This window comes from Hypomesus nipponensis, chromosome 8 (assembly GCF_054491055.1).
Source record: "Hypomesus nipponensis isolate SF chromosome 8, ASM5449105v1, whole genome shotgun sequence".
Lineage (NCBI taxonomy): Eukaryota > Metazoa > Chordata > Actinopteri > Osmeriformes > Osmeridae > Hypomesus > Hypomesus nipponensis.
In genome coordinates, this window is record NC_140368.1 from 11,209,031 (window position 1) to 11,229,198 (window position 20,168).

At 49.0% G+C, this 20,168-nt stretch overlaps 1 protein-coding gene across 1 annotated transcript; it reads left to right on the forward strand.

Moving 5' to 3' along the window:
* The first annotated feature begins 288 nt into the window (after positions 1-288).
* On the forward strand, positions 289-19,623 carry pld1b (phospholipase D1b). Its single transcript, XM_084702923.1, has 26 exons — positions 289-492; positions 7,560-7,730; positions 7,920-8,083; positions 8,237-8,379; positions 8,748-8,859; positions 8,982-9,047; positions 9,255-9,313; positions 9,571-9,663; positions 9,885-10,037; positions 10,224-10,373; positions 11,151-11,234; positions 11,450-11,531; positions 11,731-11,841; positions 11,938-12,120; positions 12,583-12,790; positions 14,036-14,164; positions 14,642-14,760; positions 14,927-15,040; positions 15,204-15,314; positions 15,567-15,655; positions 16,115-16,228; positions 16,686-16,735; positions 16,978-17,112; positions 17,222-17,375; positions 17,533-17,650; positions 18,100-19,623. The coding sequence occupies exons 2-26, from the start codon at positions 7,592-7,594 to the stop codon at positions 18,322-18,324; spliced, it is 3,105 nt and encodes a 1,034-aa protein (XP_084559049.1). The 5' UTR covers positions 289-492; positions 7,560-7,591; the 3' UTR covers positions 18,325-19,623.
* Positions 19,624-20,168: the final 545 nt, after the last annotated feature.

Consider the following 20,168-nt stretch of genomic DNA (forward strand, 5'->3'; position numbering starts at 1 on the left):
GCTGTTCTCAGGAACTGAGAGTTTAAACCGCACACCAGCGAGAGATACAAATAAAAATAATCGTTCCTTGTCAACAACAGGTCGTGAAAGATGGAGAGAGAGAGAAAGGTAGGGAGAGAAGAGAGAGAGGTGGGCGCGCACTTCTTGTATTGGAAATAAACATACAACTGACAGGTTTATGGCACCTGCAGGATTTCTTCATAAAAGCCATCAGTAGAGCGAGAGAAAGAGAGGGGTGAGTTTGTGTGCGTGTGTGTGTGTGCGTGTGTGTGTACATGTGTGTGCGTGTCGGTGTGTGTACGTGCGTGTGTGTGTGTGTGTGTGTGAGCGCGCGGCATGTCTGTGCGTGTCTGTAGAGGCGTGGTTGGAGTGAGGAAGTGAATGCGTCTCCCTAGGGTTGGTGAAACGTCACTCGTTCACATTCAGTGTAGTTGCCAACCTGTCACTGGACTGGACACACACGGATTTAACCTTCTACTTCTACTTAAACAGGTACTGTTATTTTTTAAATTTCTCCAAATCACTGCTAGTTTAATTGCATTACAATTATAAATTTATTTTAGTGCGTTTGCCAAAGTGCCAAAGTTTCCGAACAGGTGAAACATCGCTTAACGACAGTCTTTGTGGTCTGAATGTAGTTTTCATTATTGGTTTCTAAATGCATATACTACAACCTTAACTACTGATAGTACGCTGGAGACATCGCAGTCGGCTGCAGAGGTGGCCCACTGCAGTAAATGACTGGCGCCAGCAGTAGGCTACATATACTTCAGCCAGCGCATCTTGATAACCGACCATATAGTTAACCATGAAGTGCTATAGCACGATTGATCTACTTGGTGTGACACTAGGATTTTACGCAATACTGGCCTTTACGGGTGGTTTAAAAAGCTTAACATAAACGTGTTCTTGTTCAGGGAAAATTGACAGGCGGTATGCCACGTGAAGATAGACGAGCAAACACTTAATGTTTGCTTAAAATGAACATTTGAAAACCTTTATGTCCTAGCTCAGGGAAACGTCATGTCGCCGCAGTCTATTGAACCACATATTTCACTCACATTGTTCTTAATACTGGTTTTATAGAAACAGTGAGATAGGTAGTTTAGTGGAAAATACTAATATGTCTATGAAATGACGGTCGTTCACATGGAATTTGGTCGTTAACTCATCGTTGCACAGAGGGTGGTATGTGGCCATTTGTATTGCAAACTGCTATGTTGAAAGACAGACATGTCCCCCAAGTGTTTCATGGAGTGGAATTGGACACTAACTGACTGTTTACCTGTATATTCCAGAACGCCTTTAAGCCACGATTAAACATGCAAGATCTACTTCAGTGTGTATTGATTTGGAATGGTTATATTGCCTTTCAGTGAAGCATTAAATAGGAGTGCCTGATTGACTTTGTAGGTGTGTACAGAGGGAGGGAGAGGGTAGATAGAGGGAGATGGATAAGAGAAAGAGGTATAGATGGAGCGAGGGAGAAAGAGGAATGGAAAGAGAGAATGAGAGGGTAGATAGAGGGAGATGGAGAAGAGAAAGAGGGATGGATGGAGGGAGAGAGAGGAATAGAAATAGAGAGAGAGGGAAGGAAAGAGAGGGAGGGAGAGAGAGAGAAATACACAGATCAAGGGGCAGTGGGTGTGGTGGGAGGGGTTCAACTCTAGAACCCTATTAGCACTGACTGTAATCTCTCTTTGAACACTATCTTTCACACACAAACACACACACGCACACACGCACACACGCACACACATAGATGGTGCCATGAATAAGGGTGTGGTAGCTGCCTTAATCTTGGAATATGTGAGAGCCGGTCACAAGATAGACATAAGGGGACTGTTAAGAGCAACAAGAACTGGCTTGTTTTTCAACCACAGGATCATCCCATCTTAGATAACAAAGATAAATGCTCTACCGATAACGATATGGTATCAAGAGAAGAGACAGGCTATTGGTTGCTGTTTCACAGTATTGGCGGAGATGAGTGCAATTTTGAGAAGCCTTTTTTGAGTGACACAATGGGTGACATGCCTGGCAGAATGAGGAAGTGGATGATACAACGGACGCTTCTCTCTCTGCTGATCTGTGTGTGTGTGTGTGTGATGGCCTGCTGCAGAGACACAGTAGACCAGGATTCCCCGTCCCCCTACTAAAGATGTGTCACCATGATGTCCAGATACATACAGTAACACTTTACACCAGAAATACAAAAATGATTATATCTTATCAATAGATACTTATTCTTAGGGTTTGTGTGTCTTTCCCTGTGTGCAAAAGCTTGTATCTTGTGAATCCTGTTGTGAAAGTTTGTAGTGTGCAGTGAGCTTGGTTGACCTGTAAGGGGCAGTATTGTGTCAGAAACATGCTGTAATCTTACTGCAGCCGCATGCCTGCTTCTCTGGTTTACTGTCCAGAACTTTACCTAACCCAGCTGGGAGTCCTTCCACAAAGAGGACCCGCTACACAGCTGGGTCCCAACATTTACAACTGAGCAATTCAAACCGTTTGTTTTGTTCGGCCTCCGAAATCTATGTACGTGAAAACGCAGTGAAAGGAAATGATTGCTTATGGATTCTATTGCTCCCTAGAATTCCTCAAAGCCACTCCTCTGTTACAGTTGCTCCTCCAGTAGTGCTGATCTTCTCAGTAGGAAAGAGGAGGTTCTCTGAGGAAACCTTTCTGACGGTAGCAGCATCGACCCTTCCACCCCCATGTACCATACCACATTGAAATCTATTGAGTTAGGGTGCAATCCTAATCTTTGTTCCTGTCTCCATGCTATCCTCTGCTCTGAGAGAGCCGGTCAGGAACAAGGGGGAATGAATCGTCCTAGACTGTTGAGATGCGCCCATGGTTGTCAGAGAGCCCCCCAGGCTGAGTCCTTAATCAGGGCCTTTCACTTTAATTAAAGATGTTAAGGAGGAAGTCAGAGTTTTGTGTCACCGACACCGACAGGGTACAGCCATGCCCTCCCAGTTAGTTTCTCCAGTGGCGTGTGGGTGTGAATAAGAATGTTGGGACCGTTCTTTGGAATGTCAACAATGAGTCACATGACCCTACCTGGGATTTAGTGTGTGCTACTGAACACATTTCAAACCAGTGCTCTTGTTCAGTGTTCGGTCATTATCTCAATGAAATGCTCTTTTTAACAGACATTCTCTGTCTGTATGTCTCTTGTGTCTATCCCACAGGAACACGCACATGTGAATGCATGCACACAGATAAGAGCGTCTGCAAAATGACTAAATGTAAAAATACATCGTCAGGTGAATGCAGAAAGACTCTCTCTCTCTCTCTCTCTCTCTCTCTCTCTCTCTCTCTCTCTCTCTCTCTCTCTCTCTCTCTCTCTCTGTCTCTGTGTCTCTCTCTGTCTCTGTGTCTCTCTGTCTGTCTCTCTCTTTCTCTCTTTACACACACACAAACACAGATAGTTCACAGACAAACAGATACTCCGGGAGGTGACCCCACATACCTTCATGTATGTGTGACTGGGACAGACGGCTGTGACAAAGAAAGTCCCACCCCTATTTCCCATTGGTCATCTAGTAGTTATGGACATCCCTCTGGCAAATGAGGCCAGACTTTCTGTGTTCCCCTGCACTTGTAGTGCCTGGCCCTCCTCCTTTCTTTCTCTCTCCTCCCTCCTTTCTCTCTCCCCCCTTCTTACCTCCTCCTCCCTACTCTTTTGCACCTTCATTCTTTCTCACGCTCACAGACTCTCACTGTGTAGCAACACACACACACACGCTCCTTTTCAGGAAAAGGAAGAGAGCAAACCTTCGGAACTTGTGAGAGGACATGATGGCTGTCCCTAAAACAGGGAGGGGACAGGTCAGTGGAAGCTCTCTGTAGTAGCTGAATAAGTATCTTATTGTCCTGCTCACAGCGCATGTGTGTCCAGGTGGGGGTGGGTGTACCTCTCTAGATACGGTGTGTACAGTACACTTGGAACTGTGTGTGTGTGGTCCAGGAGATGGATTGTGCTGGTATTGTTCTGTAATCTCAGACTGGCTGTGCAGCAGTGGGTTTCTGTCAGGGTGAGGGCTGATTGGAGTCATTAACCAATGCTAGTATTAGCAAAGACTAATACTGTGTGTAGAAGTAAGCTTCTTTGACTTACCATCGTGTGTGTGCGTGTCTGTCTGTCTGTCTGTCTGTCTGAGATAGCCCTGCATTTGAGTGTGTATGTGTGTACATGTGTGTCTACAAACTATCCACCTGTGTGTGTGTGTGTCGGTGCATGGACTCACCACTCTGCCACCTGGCTGGTGAGAGATCCAGTTGGTTAGGTTGGTGGGGGGTCAATCATTCTCGTTGTACCCAATTAGGGTGAGTGCTGGTGGGGTTGAGCTGGCACACTGGCCCCCTGAGGGAGCAGACCTCCAGGGAGAACAGCACACAGGGTTTATCCCAGGGCACAGACTGTGGGCATGGCTGAGAAACACAATTCGGGTTGGACCAGGGAGAGGGTTTAGGGGTTTGGAGGTTAAAGTTGTTGTCAGGGCTGGGTTTAATGTTACTGGTCTGCCTCACACTCAAATATGCTAACTGTATTCTGTGGCTGTCTCACAAGGCCTGGCCTTAGTCGAGGACTGTAACTCTAGCCCTCATCTCTTGTATGAGGGTATGAAAGATAAAGAAAAGAAAAGCTGGGATCCTACTTCTGTGAAATGGTTTTCCAGCACGCTTTGTGCAGTCTATTCATCTCAGAAACCTTTTCAGTGTTTCCTTTTTAGACCCTTTCTCTCCCTTTTTGATCTACCCGCCCTGCCTCCTTTCTGTAATCCCTCTCCTCCTCCTGCCTAACCCTTCACCCTCTCTCTGTTCCTCCCTGCCCTACCTCTCCTCCTTCCTTACTCCCTATCCTCCACCCTCCCTCTCCTCTTTCACCCTCTCTCCTCCTCCACCCTCTCCGTCTTGCTTTTTTTTTATTACTGTGTTTGTATATGTGTGTGTGTTTCACCTGGGGCTGACAGTAGTTTCAGGTTTGCGAAACACACATCATTTGCATTACTGAGTTGTATTTCCATACTGAGAGAGGGAGGATGACGGAGCGAGAGGGGACAGCTTGATGGAGTGAGGAAGGAGGAATATTAAAATGAAAAAACAACAGTAAACCACACTGTCTGTGGTTTTCAATACTTGCGAACTCTTCCTCATTCATGTCCAGTTTCCTGGAGTTTTGGAAGTGGTCTCGAGAGATTAAAGTGACTGGAGTTATTGTGAAATGAAGGAGTGGAGAGCAGGCCGAGGTGGGGAAGGGAGAGGCTCTTTCTGCTGTGAAGAAAACTTTCCGGAAAAAGCTGCCAGACCTGCTGTGCATGAAATCACAGAACCCGGGACTGCATTGACATATGTTACAATGGTGACTCGCTTTACCCAAACAGGAGGAGGCCAAAAGGGAAGTTTCTGTGTTTCACAGAATAATAAAAAGAACACACACACATGTACCCATGCTTCTTGAACATGAGACAGCTTTGTCTCACTTTTCTGGTGTGTGTGTGTTTGTGTTTGACCACATGCCTGTACCTGTTTTCACCTAATGTATGTGTACCTTGGTGAGTTTTCAACTCTCACACACACACACACTGTGTGGCCTATAAACATAAACAGTTTATGGCCTATATCTGACTCTGTCCAAAACAGTTTTTTATCCTACCTCACCAGGAGAACTGAGTATGCTGCCTTGGGAGAGGCAAGATCCCTGACACACAACGTCACCTGTGGTGTCCCTCAAGTCTTGGTGCCTGGCCCTCAGTGCTTGTCCCTGTTCATTCTCCACATGCTCTCCCTTGGCCATGTCATCGTCCGGCATGGAATTTCATTTCACTGCTACGCTGATGACACTCAACTGTACCTTAGGACAAACCAAACCTCCTCTGCAGCCTTGCTATCATCCACCCTGACCACCTGCCTGGAGGAGATGAAGGCATGGATGAAGCAAAACGTCCTGCAATTAAACAGCTCCAAGACTGAAGCCATTTTAGTCGGCACCCCACATTGGGTCCGGTCGTCCGTCATCACCAGCATCACTTTGTTTGGCCAGGATATTCCACTCTCACCATCAGCCACCAACCTGGGTGTTTAAATGGACTCTCGTCTGACCTTTGAGGCTCACATCCAACATCTGTATAAAACCTCCTTTTTTCACCTCAAATACATTGCCGAACTCTGTCTCCGCTCACTTTGGTAGATACAGAAAAGCTTCTCCACGCCTTCGTCTCCTCCAGGCTGGAATATTGCAATGCACTCCTCATCGGGATCCCTGGCAAAAGCCTCCAGAAACTGCAATATATCCAGAACAGTGCTGCTAGGATCCTGATGAGGGTGCGCAAGCATGACCACATCACCCCCATCCTCAGGTCACTCCACTGGCTTTCTGTTTCATTCAGGATCAAGTACAAGGTCCCTCCTCACCCATCAGTGTCTCCACAGGAATGCCCCCCCCCCCCCCCAACTCAAAGAACTTCTCACCCCACAAACCTCCACACGGACCCTCTGATCTGCTGAAAAACATTTACTGAAACCGGCAAGGACTAAGCTGCGTACCATGGGGGTTTGGACTTTCTGCTCCGCTGCTCCTAGTCTGTGGAATGCTTTCCCTGATCACCTGAGGACACCACAGACTGTGGATGCTTTTAAACGTGGCCTAAAAACCCACCTTTTTAACAGAGCCTTTGGTTGACTCTTTTTTTCTGTTTTCTTTTCTTCTTGGTCGACATGATTGTTTTGAACCTGTAGCACTTTGAGATTTTAGTTAATATAAAGTGTATTATAAATATTATTATTATTATAAACAAACACATCCGAGCGTGCATTCTCTACTTATTGGCCTGTTTTCACGGTCACATTCTAGCAATCATACACACAAGAATCTGGAATTATGACAGATTTGGCATTTCCTGCAGGTCCCCTCACTGGAATCCTGTTGATGGATTAGTCTGCAATCTGTGTGTAACCAGAGAGATAGATAGAGGGAGGGAATAGAAAGAGAGAGAGAACGATATGGAGGGATTGAGAGATTGTAAAAGGAGAGAGGGATGGGGAGACAGCAGAACACTGCATCTGCAGCATTCAGCTGAGATAAGAGAGCAGGTTTTGGCGACAGCGATGCCTAGCGATTCTCCTGCACCCGTGCTTCATGGCCACCCTGTTGCTTAGCAGTAGATAATGGCAGTATTATCTTAGCAGCAATGAGGCCTGAGGAGGTTTGAGGGCAGAACATGGATGTTCCTGACAGCACAGGGCATGTAGAAGTTTCAATGCACCCCATCAGAACTTCAGACTGATATCAATTGTAGGCTACCGCCTAGCCTAGTCTAGCCTAGTTCAGTTCAGCCTAGCCTAGCCTAGCCTAGCCTAGCCTAGCCTAGCCTAGCCTAGCCTAGCCTAGCCTAGCCTAGCCTAGCCTAGCCTAGCCTAGAGTCTTTGAATGAACATGTTAGCACTGCTCGTACTTTCATTCATGCGTGATTTGGCAAGAAATATCTGTGACGCGTGAGCACCCAGCCCCAAGCCCCCCTGACACTGTGCCTTCACTACCTGTCCTCCAGGTGAGCCCGGGGCTCCTGGCGGACTGTTAGCCATGCTGCGCCCCACTGAGCAAACCACCAGCACGCTGCAACTGGTCGCCACGGATATGAGTGACATCATGGAGAACCTGGACACTCGTGAGCTTCACCTGGAGGACGGGCAGTACGACACCCCAGACACCAATCACACTGGTAGGGGAGTGTGAGAGTGTGTGTGCGTGTGTGTGAAATATGCGATGTGTGTGGTGTTGTTGTACAAATAAAAGGCTTTACTAAAGCTGGATTGAGTGATTGTGTGTGTGAAATGTGTGATGCGGGTGTGTTGAAGGTGTGCAAATACATACTTTTCTGATGCTGGATTCAACGATTGTGCATGTGCAGAGGCGCGTAAGGGCTTCTCCGCGGTGTACGACACCGTGGCCTTCAAGGAGTCTGAGGGCCGCGTGTTCCTGTCCGCTCCCGTCACCGCCAAGATCCTGGAGGTGGAGAGGTTCACCTCAGCCCAGGATCGCTTCGACATCACTGCCCAGAGGAGTGTCAACAAGGTGGACACGCTCGCACGATGACACACACAAACACGCCCGCTCAGAGAAACACACTCATGTGCACTCAGCAAACATGACACATCAAACATGACACTTCACCTACTCAGACATGTCCGTCCCCCCGTCCCCCGTCCCCCCCCCGCCCCCCTGCAGTCCCTGCCGGCGGTGTTTAAGATCGAGCTGCGTCACGGAGAGTTCTCCTGGGTGGTGAAGAGGAAGGAGAAGCACTTCATGGAGCTGCACAGAGAGCTGCTCCGCTACAAGACCTTCATGAAGATCCCTCTGCCTTCACGCAGGTACACACACACACACACACTCTGCCCTGACACAGGTACACACACATTCTGCCCTCACGCAGGAACACACACACACTCTGCCCTCACGCAGGTACACACACACACACACTCTTCCCTCACGCAGGTACACACACACACACTATGTCCTCACGCAGGTACACACGCACACACACACACACTCTGCCCTGACACAGGTACACGCACACACACACACTCTGCCCTGACACAGTTACACGCACACACACACACACTCTGCCCTGACACAGGTACACACACACACACACACACACTCTGCCCTCAGTCAGGTACACACGCACACACCCTCTGTATGGACTGCAGCTGAAGGCGTGGTTGTTTCCTCCCCCCAGCCACACGGTGAGGAGGCACACAGTGAAGAGGACGGAGGCCAGACAGATCCCCACGCTGCCCCGGGGGGGCGGGGACGAGCTGGCCCGCGAGGAGCAGGTGTCCAGCAGGAGGGTATGCCACTCCCCAAATCTGATGACAACGTCAACAGGCCCTGACTTTTGTGAGTGGGTGTCCTAATGTGTGTTTGTGTGTGTCTGTGTGTGTCTGCATGTGTGTGTTTGTGTGTGTAACAGAAACAACTCGAAGACTACTTGAACAAGCTGCTGCAGATGTCCTTGTACAGAAACTATCATGCCACGGTGAGACTCAATAAAGCAAGCTCATAATGACATCTAATGATGGAGGTGGTTACAGATGGAACGGATGGCAAATATTGAAGAATGTTGACTCAAGGAGTAGCATGACGTTTACTCTCTCTTCCCCACTCTCTTTCCCTCCCTCCTTCTCTCTCTTTCTTCCCCTCCCTCTCTCTCTCTCTCTCTCTCTTTTTTTCTCCTCTCTCTCAGATGGAGTTTATAGATGTCAGCCAGCTGTCCTTCATCCATGATCTGGGACCTAAAGGCTTGTAAGGAACTCTTTTATGAAACGTCATTGTATTATTTTGTTATAGAATAGAGATCTGGTTGGAAGGTTTTCCCTCCCTCGTTCCCTCTTTCCCTTGGCCTCTTTGCACTGGCTTCCTGTCCAGTATAGAATACATTTTAAAATGTTATTGTTTGTTTTTAATGCTCTAAATGGGCAGGCCCCTTTGTATATCTCAGACCTCATAAAATGTACTCCCTTCCTCCCTGCCTCCCTCCTCTAACCCTCCACCTCCTTCAGGGAGGGGATGATCCAAAAGAGGTCAGGAGGTCATCGTATCCCTGGTCTCAACTGCTGCGGTCACAGCAAGATGTGCTATCGCTGGTCCAAACGGTCAGTTGATCAGTGTGGGGTGTCCACGCCCTGCCCTGCCTCGGTTTACTACTGTAAAACACCCAGGACACTGAGAGGGCCTCAGCAAAGATAACACTGTCTCTCTAGCTCTCTCTATCTCATACATATGTACCAAGAAGTATCCATTATTCAAGAGGTATGACTAGGTGAATGTGGATGATAATGCAAGTATAGAAACGTGTGTGTGTGTGTGTGCACAGCTGGCTGGTGGTGAAGGACTCCTTCCTGCTCTACATGAAGACAGACTCGGGGGCCATCTCCTTCGTCCTGCTGGTGGACAAGGAGTTCAACATCAAGATGGACTCCAAAGACACGGAGACCAAACATGGAGTACGCATAGACAGCCTCTCAAGGTGTGTGTGTGTGTGTGTGTGGGGGGGAGGGGGAGACCATGGAGGAATCCTGGTGTGTGTGTGTGTGTTTGCATGGTTGTGCAGGTTGGAGGTGCCTACTTAAGGCAAGGTTGTTCTGAGTCTGACATGTCTGGGTCGAGTTAGTCGGTGTCTTTTCATTTTCAAAGTGTGTGTGTGTGTGTGCAGGAACCTGGTCATCAAGTGCAGCAGCTACAGACATGCCCGCTGGTGGGGTCAGGCCATCGAGCAGTTCGTCCAGAAACACGGCGCCGCCTTCCTGACCGATCACCGCTTTGGCTCCTTCGCCCGCCAAAACGACAACGTCCCTGCCAAATGGTAACCGTGGCCACCCCTCCACCGCGGTCGTTCCACCTGGATTGTGTATATATGTTTTGAAATGTATTTTTGGTCAGCCTCGGTCGAATTCAAACCCAGGTTTGGCCCTGTTAAGGACAGGTTTAGCCTTGTAGAGACATGTTTAGCCCTTTAGGGACAGCTGTAACCCTGTTAGGGACAGGGTTAGCCCTGCTCAGGACAGGGTTAGCCCTGCTCAGGACAGGGTTAGCCCTGTTAGGGACAGGGTTAGCCCTGCTCAGAACAGGGTTAGCCCTGTTAAGGACAGGGTTAGCCCTGTTAGGGACAGGGTTAGCCCTGCTCAGGACAGGGTTAGCCCTGTTAAGGACAGGGTTAGCCCTGTTAGGGACAGGGTTAGCCCTGTTAAGGACAGGGTTAGCCCTGTTAGGGACAGGGTTAGCCCTGCTCAGGACAGCTTGGGCCCAGGTGCAGGCTGGGTGCTACAGGCACAAGGCCAGTTTGGCCCAGAGTGTGTCTCGCTGGAGTAACCGGACACAAAGAGAAGGAAAGTGACTCCCCCCTGCTCATCACCTGTTCCCTGCCAGGGCAACACTACACCTGTGGTGTGTGTGTGTGTGGTGGGTTGTGATAGAAAGTGACTAAAAGGATAGAATGGTGCACAATGCAAAAACAAGCTAATGAAGGCATTCTAAATTCCATCTAATTGGCTATTTGAAAGAAGCAGTGAAAGAGGTGTGTGATTGGGGGATTATGTCTGTGCAGTGTCTAATGTGTGTGTGTGTGTGTGTTCCGGGGTAGGTATGTGAATGGGAAGACGTACATGGCAGATTTAGCAGATGCTCTGGAGGAAGCTAAAGAAGAGATTTTCATTACAGACTGGTGGTGAGTATGTGTGTGTGTGTGTGTGTTTATGGAGGGCACCAGGCGGTCACCTCCAAGTTCTCTTGGTCAAAAAGATATGTTACTGTCTGGGACAGAGGTACAGTTACACACACCTCACATGACCGTGTGTGTGTGTGTGTGTGTGTGTGTAGTAAAGCAGGGTATCTGAGTACAGTAGATGTGTGTGTGTGTCTTCAACATGTGCTTGTTTACAGGCTGAGCCCTGAGATCTTTATGAAGAGGCCTGTCGTCGAGGGCAACCGGTGGCGTCTTGACCACATCCTGAAGCGCAAAGCGGTAAACGGCAAAAGCTTCTCCTATTGGTCCATTCATTGTCCATGCTCATTGTCATTTGTGCACCCAAGATGCATATAACTGATATAACAGGCTCCTGTTTGCTGTTGGTCTTATTATTGCCGCAATAGAGTTTGTTTACTAAAGGATAATATCTTGGTTTTCTCTGATAATGAGCATTGGTTGTTCTTGATCTCCGTAGCAACAGGGCGTGCACGTGTTTGTGATGCTGTATAAGGAGGTGGAGCTAGCGATCGGCATCAACAGTGAATACAGCAAGAGAACTCTCATGCATCTGCACCCCAACATCAAGGTAGGGGTGTGTGTGGATGTGTGTGTGTTCATGGCCATGTGTTTGTGTGCGTGTACGTGTGTTTAAAGTGTGTCTCTGCGTATGTCCGTCTCCCAGGTGATGCGTCACCCGGACCACGTCTCCTCGTCCGTCTACCTCTGGGCACACCACGAGAAGATCATCGTCATCGACCAATCAGTGGCGTTCGTGGGCGGGATCGACCTGGCGTACGGTCGCTGGGACGACCGGGAACATCGTCTCACGGACGTAGGGAGTGTGTCCCGCTCCGTCGCTCTGGAGGTCTGACACACACACACGGCACATACACACACAAACTCATTCACACACACACACACACGGCACATACACACACAAACTCATTCACACACACATAGCACACACACACACACACAAACTCACACACACGTGGCACATACACACACAAACTCATTCACACACACACACAAACTCATTCTTACACCCACACACACAGACTAACACAAGGAGTGTCACTTGATCAGACAGGTCTGTGTGATCAACACCAGCAACCTCTACCTCCCTCTCTCTGTTCTCTTCTCCTCCTTCGCTCTCTTCTCTTCTCTCTTATCTCTCTGCTTTCTCCTCTCCAACACTGCATTTCCATTTGAAGACACATTATTTCCATTTTAGAAATACCACTTTAAAGCAGGAACAAGTGAAGTAATAAATATGGCAATATCTTAAAACTGAAGACTCTCATAAATGTTGTTTACGTGTACACAGACAGACAGCGACCCCTCTAACATGGTAGCTCCCAGCAATGGTGCTGGGGCTCAGAGCCAGGCTGCCGTGGTAATGGACTCTGAGGACCAGCCTAAGTTGAAGGGGCAGGGGAGGCTCCGGAAGACCCGGTTCAGTCTGAGGAGACACCTGCAGAAACACGGGTTAGCCCACGCTGACAGCGTTAGCAGTGTGGAGAGCACAGACGAGAGTGAGTACACACACACACCTGTACACACACACCTGTACACACCTAGACACGCACATGGATACACGTTTATGCATCCACACACCAACCTGTACGCACACCTTGACACACACCCCTAGACATACACCCCTACACACACACACACACACACACTTGTAGACATACACACTTATACAAACCCACACCTATGCACACGCACAATGAAGATCAAGGATCAGAAAGGCATAGTTCTAACTGGTCAGGAGTCAAGGAATGGTCTATTCTGCCAGGCACAGTGCTAAAACGATAACATTTCAGTATATATTGTTGTTTATAGTCTTTGTAGTGTGACAGAGTTGAAACACTCTGTTCAGGTTGGTCAAACAGCGTCACCAGTCAGCACAATCTGATACCCAATAGACTGGCAGAGTTGATAATGGCCCCTCCCACCGGGCAGTCTCAGGCCGGTGAGTCAGTCAGCTGATTGGACGATGAGCTCTAGGGGCGGGGCTTTAACAGCCTCACTGCTGAACTCCATCTTCCAGTGTGCTTTGCAGTGGTCTTTTTCCCAGCGGTCTGCACTTTTTAGTGTGGAGACTTCAGATGTCTCGTGAGTGTGTCTGTGAGTGTGTGAGTGTGTGTGACAGTACATCTCTCTCAGAGCTGTGCAGAGAACGGTATTACTGTACATCTGGAGTTTCTCGTCATGAGCTGAATATCCTGTTTCAGCCACTGAGGAGAAACAGAAGTGCACATCCCTCCTTTCCCCCTCAAGCCAGAGCTACAGACGCTGGCCGCCCGTCAGGCTCTAGAAATATCCGTTTCTACAGGGCTATAATATTTGGCCACACAGCAGGTTCTGATTAGATCCAGGAATGTTCAAGAAGCCATGATGTGGTGCCAGCTCCCCAAGCCTCAATCTAACCCTCATCCCTGCCCTTATCCCTCCCTCCTGCCCTCAACCCAGCCCTGTGGGGATAATACCCTCATGTTATGTAGCATATTGCTGTTAAAGCTTCGCCGTTTCATCTGTTTCCTCCCCATCGGTTAGTGTTGGCTCAGTTTTCTGAAGTAGAAGTCACTCAGATGTAATCTTTTCACCGAACTTGTTCTTTCTTAAATTCATTTTTTCCTTCGACCTGTGTTCAACTCTCTGCTGCCCCCTGCCCCCTAATGGATGCTATAGGAAGCACAAGTACTGTAGAGGAAGTGTGATTTTTCATTTTAATAAATGTTTTGTTTGTGTGTGTGTGTGTGTGTGTGTGTCAGAGAGCAACTCTGTGCCTAGTCTAGACACAGGTATGGGAGAGCTGGTTGGAGACACACGTTTCTGGCATGGGAAAGACTACTGCAACTTTGTACACAAGGACTGGGTTCAACTGGACAAACCCTTCGATGGTACGCAAGTTCTCCTCTCTCTCTCTCTCTCTCTCTCTCTCTCTCTCTCTCTCTCTCTCTCTCTCTCTCTCTCTCTCTCTCTCTCTCTCTCTCTCTCTCTCTCTCTCTCTCTCTCTCTCTCTCTCTCTCTCTCTCTCTCTCTCTCTCTCTCTCTCTCTCTCTCTCTCTCTCTCTCTCTCTCTCTCTCTCTCTCTCTCTCTCTCTCTCTCTCTCTCTCTCTCTCTCTCTCTCTCTCTCTCTCTCTCTCTCTCTCTCTCTCTCTCTTTCTCTCTCTCTTTCTCTCTCTCTTTCTCTCTCTCTTTCTCTCTCTCTTTCTCTCTCTCTTTCTCTCTCTCTTTCTCTCTCTCTTTCTCTCTCTCTTTCTCTCTCTCTCTCTCTCTCTCTCTCTCTCTCTCTCTCTCCCCTCCCTCTTCCTTTCTTTGTATCTCTTTCTCTCCCCCTTTGAGTGTGTCCTGATGTTCCCCTCTGCTGTCTCAGACTTTATTGATAGGCATACAACTCCCAGAATGCCTTGGCACGACATCTCCTCAGTGGTTCACGGGAAGGCAGCTCGGGACGTGGCCAGACACTTCATCCAGCGATGGAACTTCACTAAGGTCAGAGGTCACATGAACACCGTCGACAGCTTCATCCATAGCAACACAGTCGAGGGCCTCATCCGCAGACAAACGTGTCTCTGTCACCGTTTAGTGACGTTGCCGTTGTCGATCTCTTTCACACTCTTTCTTCCTTATTCTCTCTCTCTCTCTCTCTCTCTGCCAGATCATGAAGCCTAAGTATCGCTCTCTTTCCTACCCATACCTCCTGCCCAAGTCCTACACCACTGCCCATGAACTCCGATACCAGGTCCCCAACTGTGTCCCTGCAAAAGTACAGGTAACACACACACATCCTCACACACACACACACACCCACACACTCTTGTACACACAGCCTTACACAGACTCCTACACACACATCCTTACCCACACACTCTTCTTCGCCCACACACTGTCCTACACACACACACACACACTTAACTGTGTTTCTACTGTCTCAGATCCTGCGGTCGGCATGTGATTGGTCGGCAGGTATCAAGTACCACGAAGAGTCCATCCACAAGGCCTACGAACACGTCATCCAGAACAGCCAACACTACATCTATATAGAGGTAAATGCACCGGAAGTGACATGAGGCCACATTAGCACAACATGAACATGACATAGCACAACATGAACATGACATAGCATGACATGAACATGACATAGCATGACATGAACACGACATAGCATGACATGAACATGACATAGCATGACATGAACACGACATAGCATGACATGAACATGACATAGCATGACATGAACACGACATAGCACTGCATAAACCCTCTCAGGTGTGAACTGGTGGTGTGTTCTCCCCCAGAACCAGTTCTTCATCAGCTGTGCGGACAACAAACACGTCTTCAACAAGATAGGAGACGCCATTGCTGAACGCATCATCAGGGCCTACAGGTTGACCCCCCCCCCCCCTCACACACACACACACACACACATGCTTCAGTTGTTGGTGCCCGGAGGACGCGCTTGCACATGCACATGCGCACTCACATCAAACCCTGTGTGTTTTCAGCAGAACTTCCATTACAGACTGGAAACGCACTCTCCAGCCTGTGTGGCTGTTGGCTCAGTTGAGATTTCACGGGAATATATAACCATCTGAGGTGTTCACTCTCAGCAGCCGCACCGAGTTCATTTAGAGCTGGTGCCTGATTTGGAGATATGACGTTGTTCTTGACCCCCCATCCCATCATCAGAACTATGTCGCACCATATTTGAGATGATGTTATTGCTGCACTGTGTCTGAAAAAGACCCAGACCATGGCTGAAACGGAACCGATCTTCTGGTCATGTCGTCATCGGCTGTGGGTGAAAGCGTTGGCGGACTGACTGACCTGTGAACGTGTCTCTCAGGGAGGGGAAGAGGTTCCGCGTGTACGTGGTCACGCCCCTGTTGCCTGGCTTCGAGGGCGACATCAACACTGGAGGGGGCAGCGCAATCCAGGCGGTCATGCACTTCAACTACAGGTGTGTGCGTGTGAGAGAGCGTTTGCATATCTGTCCCTCTTGATTTCCCTTCCCGGGTGGACTGAATGGATCATTAACTTTCATTCCGTTGCAGCATAACGACCTTGAAATTCGACCAGGACCCTCTATCTCAGTGTCCTTGGATGTACCGGACCTTAGACAGGCTTGGTCTGGCAAACGGCTTGGACGTTTCTGTCGCTGTCGTTTGTTCAGTAGACAGTAGACACACATGTAGTCCACAGCGACGCCACTGGCGTCAGACTGCCCCCTTGATTTAGACAGGAGGAGACTCGATCTTGGGAGAAAAAAATCGGATTTTCAACGCGCTCTCGGATGTCAGGGACATGCCGGCGCTGACTAAGCGGTCTGTGTCTGGACTGTAGAGAGACGTGAAGGTCCTCCACTGTTCATCCGTCTTTCCAGGTCCACGTTCATCTGTTTCTCTCTCACCTTCCAGGACGATGATCCGGGGAGACTGCTCCATCATATCCCAGCTGAAGAAAGAGAGTAAGTGTGTGCAGGCATGTGTTCACCTCGGCGGTTACGGGCTATGACCTCCTATTTCTCTCTCTCCTTTTATCTCTCTTTATTTCGGTCTCTCTACCCATCGATCGATCTCTCTGTCTCTCGCTCACTTCCTCCCTCTGACATCCTCGTTATATGTTATATCTTACTATCTGTCCGTCCCTATCTCTCTACCCCTCCCTCTCCTGATATCTCTCTAATCGTCCCACCCTCCCCTCTCCCAGTGGATGACCAGTGGATGAACTACATCTCTCTGGCTGGGCTGAGGACCCACGCCGAACTGCAGGGGCGCCTAGTCAGCGAGCTCATCTACGTCCACAGCAAGATGCTCATCGCCGACGACAACACAGTCATCATCGGTAAGGAAGGCCGCAGTCTGCCATCTTCGTTTCCCCTCTGAGGGGTTGACTGTCAAAGCTTCATCCGTAGTGGTCTCGGTACTGCGTGTGAAATGTGGCTGTGCTGCAGGTTCGGCCAACATCAACGACCGGAGTATGCTGGGTAAACGGGACAGCGAGGTGGCGGTGATCGTCGAGGACTCGGAGACGGTTACCGCGGTGATGGATGGGCAGGAGTACCAGGCTGGTCGCTATGCCCTGCAGCTACGGCTCGAGTGTTTCAAGTAGGCTGTGTGTGTGTGTGTGTACATGTGAATGCACAGGTGGATATGGCACACACCTACCCTACAAACAGCATCTCTCTCTCTTGCTTGTGCATCCTCCTTTCTCCCTCTCTCCCTCCCTCCCTCTCTTTCGCCCTCTCTCTCTCTCCCCCTCTAGGTTGATTCTGGGCGCCAACTATGACTCCTCCATTGACGTGTCTGACCCAATCAGTGACCACTTCTACAAGGAGGTGTGGATGACTACCTGCGCTCGCAACGCCACCATCTACCAGAAGGTCTCCCCAAAACACACACTCTCTGTCTCACTCTCAGTCTCACTCTCCCCAACACACACTCTCAGAGTCTAACTCTCACCAACCTTGCAGAGCACAAACACCCCACGGTACTGAATCACGCCTAACACACACCAGAAGATGTCTCAATCTATACACACACACACTCTCTTTCTCTCTCTCGCACACTCTGTCTCTCTCTCTTGCACACACACACACACTCTCATTCACCCACTCTCTGACACATACACACCTTACACACACACACACACACACTCACTCTCACACACCCACACTCGTACCAACCATCCTCAACCTGTTCCACCATCCCTGGCTCTCCCTTCCTCCATCCCCCTCCCCTCCTCCTCTTTTTCTCCCTGTCTCCTCCCTGTCTCCTTCCCTCCTTCCTGTCTCCTTCCCTCCTCCCTGTCTCCTTCCATGTCTGTCTGCAGGTGTTTCGCTGCCTGCCATCCAGTGATGTGAGGAACATTCTGGAGCTGGAGGGCTACCTAGCCAAGCCTGTTCTGGCGAAGGAGGACCCTGCACGCGCCCACGAGGAGCTCAAGAAGATCCGTGGCTTCCTGGTTCAGTTTCCCCTCGACTTCCTGTCTGAGGAGAACCTACTTCCTCCTATTGGCTCCAAGGAAGCCATGGTCCCCATGGAGATGTGGACCTGAGGAGCATGTGTGTATACACACATGTACACACACACACACACGTGTAGACACATGCACAAACATACGTGTATACACACACACATATAAACGCACACAGATATATATACGCACTTACGTATACACACACACACACACACACACACACACATGTATATAGACAACCGCCACTTAAACAGCTGGCATCACTACAGGCGCCACACGTGCTGCGAGTGTCTAAACCAGCATCAGGGAGCCCCAGACTCTTGAGCGTGTGTCTGGGAGAACAGAAGAAAGAAGAGGAAAAAAACTCTGTCCATGTTTACAAAGATGAGGAGGAACGCTGGTAAAGAGAAGTGCTCCAGCTGGACACAGGCCTCCAGGAGAGGGCCTGTGGCCTGGACGGCTTGCTAACACGATGCAACCACCAGGGCTGGTGAACGCAGCTTAGACTCCTCCTGTGGAAGAAGTTGGAAGGCTTTCACAGAGAGAGGACAAGGGTCACTGCGTTTTTAGCCATTTTTCTAACTTGACTGTTCCCTGCCATAAATGTGTTTATAGCTACTGTGGGCATTATAAACTTAACACCAGTGGTTACACCTATATTGGTGACTAACAGACGAAACTACCCAAGAAGTGCCAATGAAAGCCTACTGTTAATGTATTAAACCTTCACTTACATTCCCGATATTCTGTATGTACAGTTTTTTAGCCTTGATCAACCTCTTTTTACATAGTAAAACCTTTATCGGTCAGCTTCCTAGATCAAGGACTACATTACCCACAATCCCTGTGTGCAGACCCCTTCTTAATGGCTCACACCTCCAAAGTGTCTTCCATGTTCTTCTGTGCAAAAATACATGATATGATATGCATGTATAGTAGGCTTTAGCATGTTGACTGTTAGCATGTTAGCTGGAACAGTCCTGGCTGGTGCAATGAAGATTCCATCCCCAGGCATGAAGCTGTCAGAATGTTGTTTCTCAAGCTGTGAGTGTTAAAACTGTCCAGCGGGGCCAAATCACTCAAAGCTGTCTGATAACATGATGTATCTATGGCAACAGCGGGGACCATAACTGTTCTCTGCTCTTCTTTCAATCTCTCTCTCTCCTTTCCTCTCCTTTTCCCTTCTCCCAGTCTCTCTGTTTCTCTCAATGTTGTATTCCTGATCATCATGGCTGACATGAATTGCACTTTTTGCACAAGTTATTTGTGATGTCAGAATGCCCCTCTCTCCCCCTCTCAAAGGACCTACAGAACTGTGTCATGTATTGCATCATGCATCAATAGAATGGACTATTAAACATATCTGATTCACATCAACTGCCGGAGCCTGTTCTCTTATCATCTGCCAGACAGTCGTGTGTGTGTGTGTGACTCTGTGTGACTGTGTGTGTGTGTGTGTGCGTGTGCGGGGGGGAGTGGTGCTCATGTCCCTTGGGGATCGATTTGTTAAAGTATTCCTGTCCTTATAATAACGCCATCTCTCTTCTCACTCTTCCTTTCGCTCTTGCTCTCTCTCCCTCCCTCCCTCTGTCACTCCCTCTCTCCTCTTCTCACTAACTCTCTAACTCACACTCACTCTTCCTGTCCCTCCTCTCCCTCTCTCTGACTCTCGCAGTCTCTGACTCCTACAGAATCTCTCTCACACTCTCTCTCTCTCTTCCATCTCCAAGTGCTCTCCCTCTGGTCTTCTTGGCCCACTTCGACAGATGAATCATTACTTCCTGAATTAATGCACATGCTTGCATAACGCTGACAGTTCAGAGTCCTAGAACAGCCGCAGAGACCCACCAGCATGCACCCTGTAAATAGCTGTCAGACGCGTATGTGAGGTACCGCACAGTGTGGCGTAATGAGTTGACCAA

Coding starts and splice junctions, on each gene's coding strand:
- pld1b (XM_084702923.1), top strand. CDS start 7,592: ATGCTGCGCCCCACTGAGCAAACCACCAGCACGCTGCAACTGGTCGCC. Junction 7,731..7,919: donor CCCAGACACCAATCACACTG/GTAGGGGAGTGT, acceptor GTGCATGTGCAG/AGGCGCGTAAGGGCTTCTCC. Junction 12,121..12,582: donor CCCGCTCCGTCGCTCTGGAG/GTCTGACACACA, acceptor ACGTGTACACAG/ACAGACAGCGACCCCTCTAA.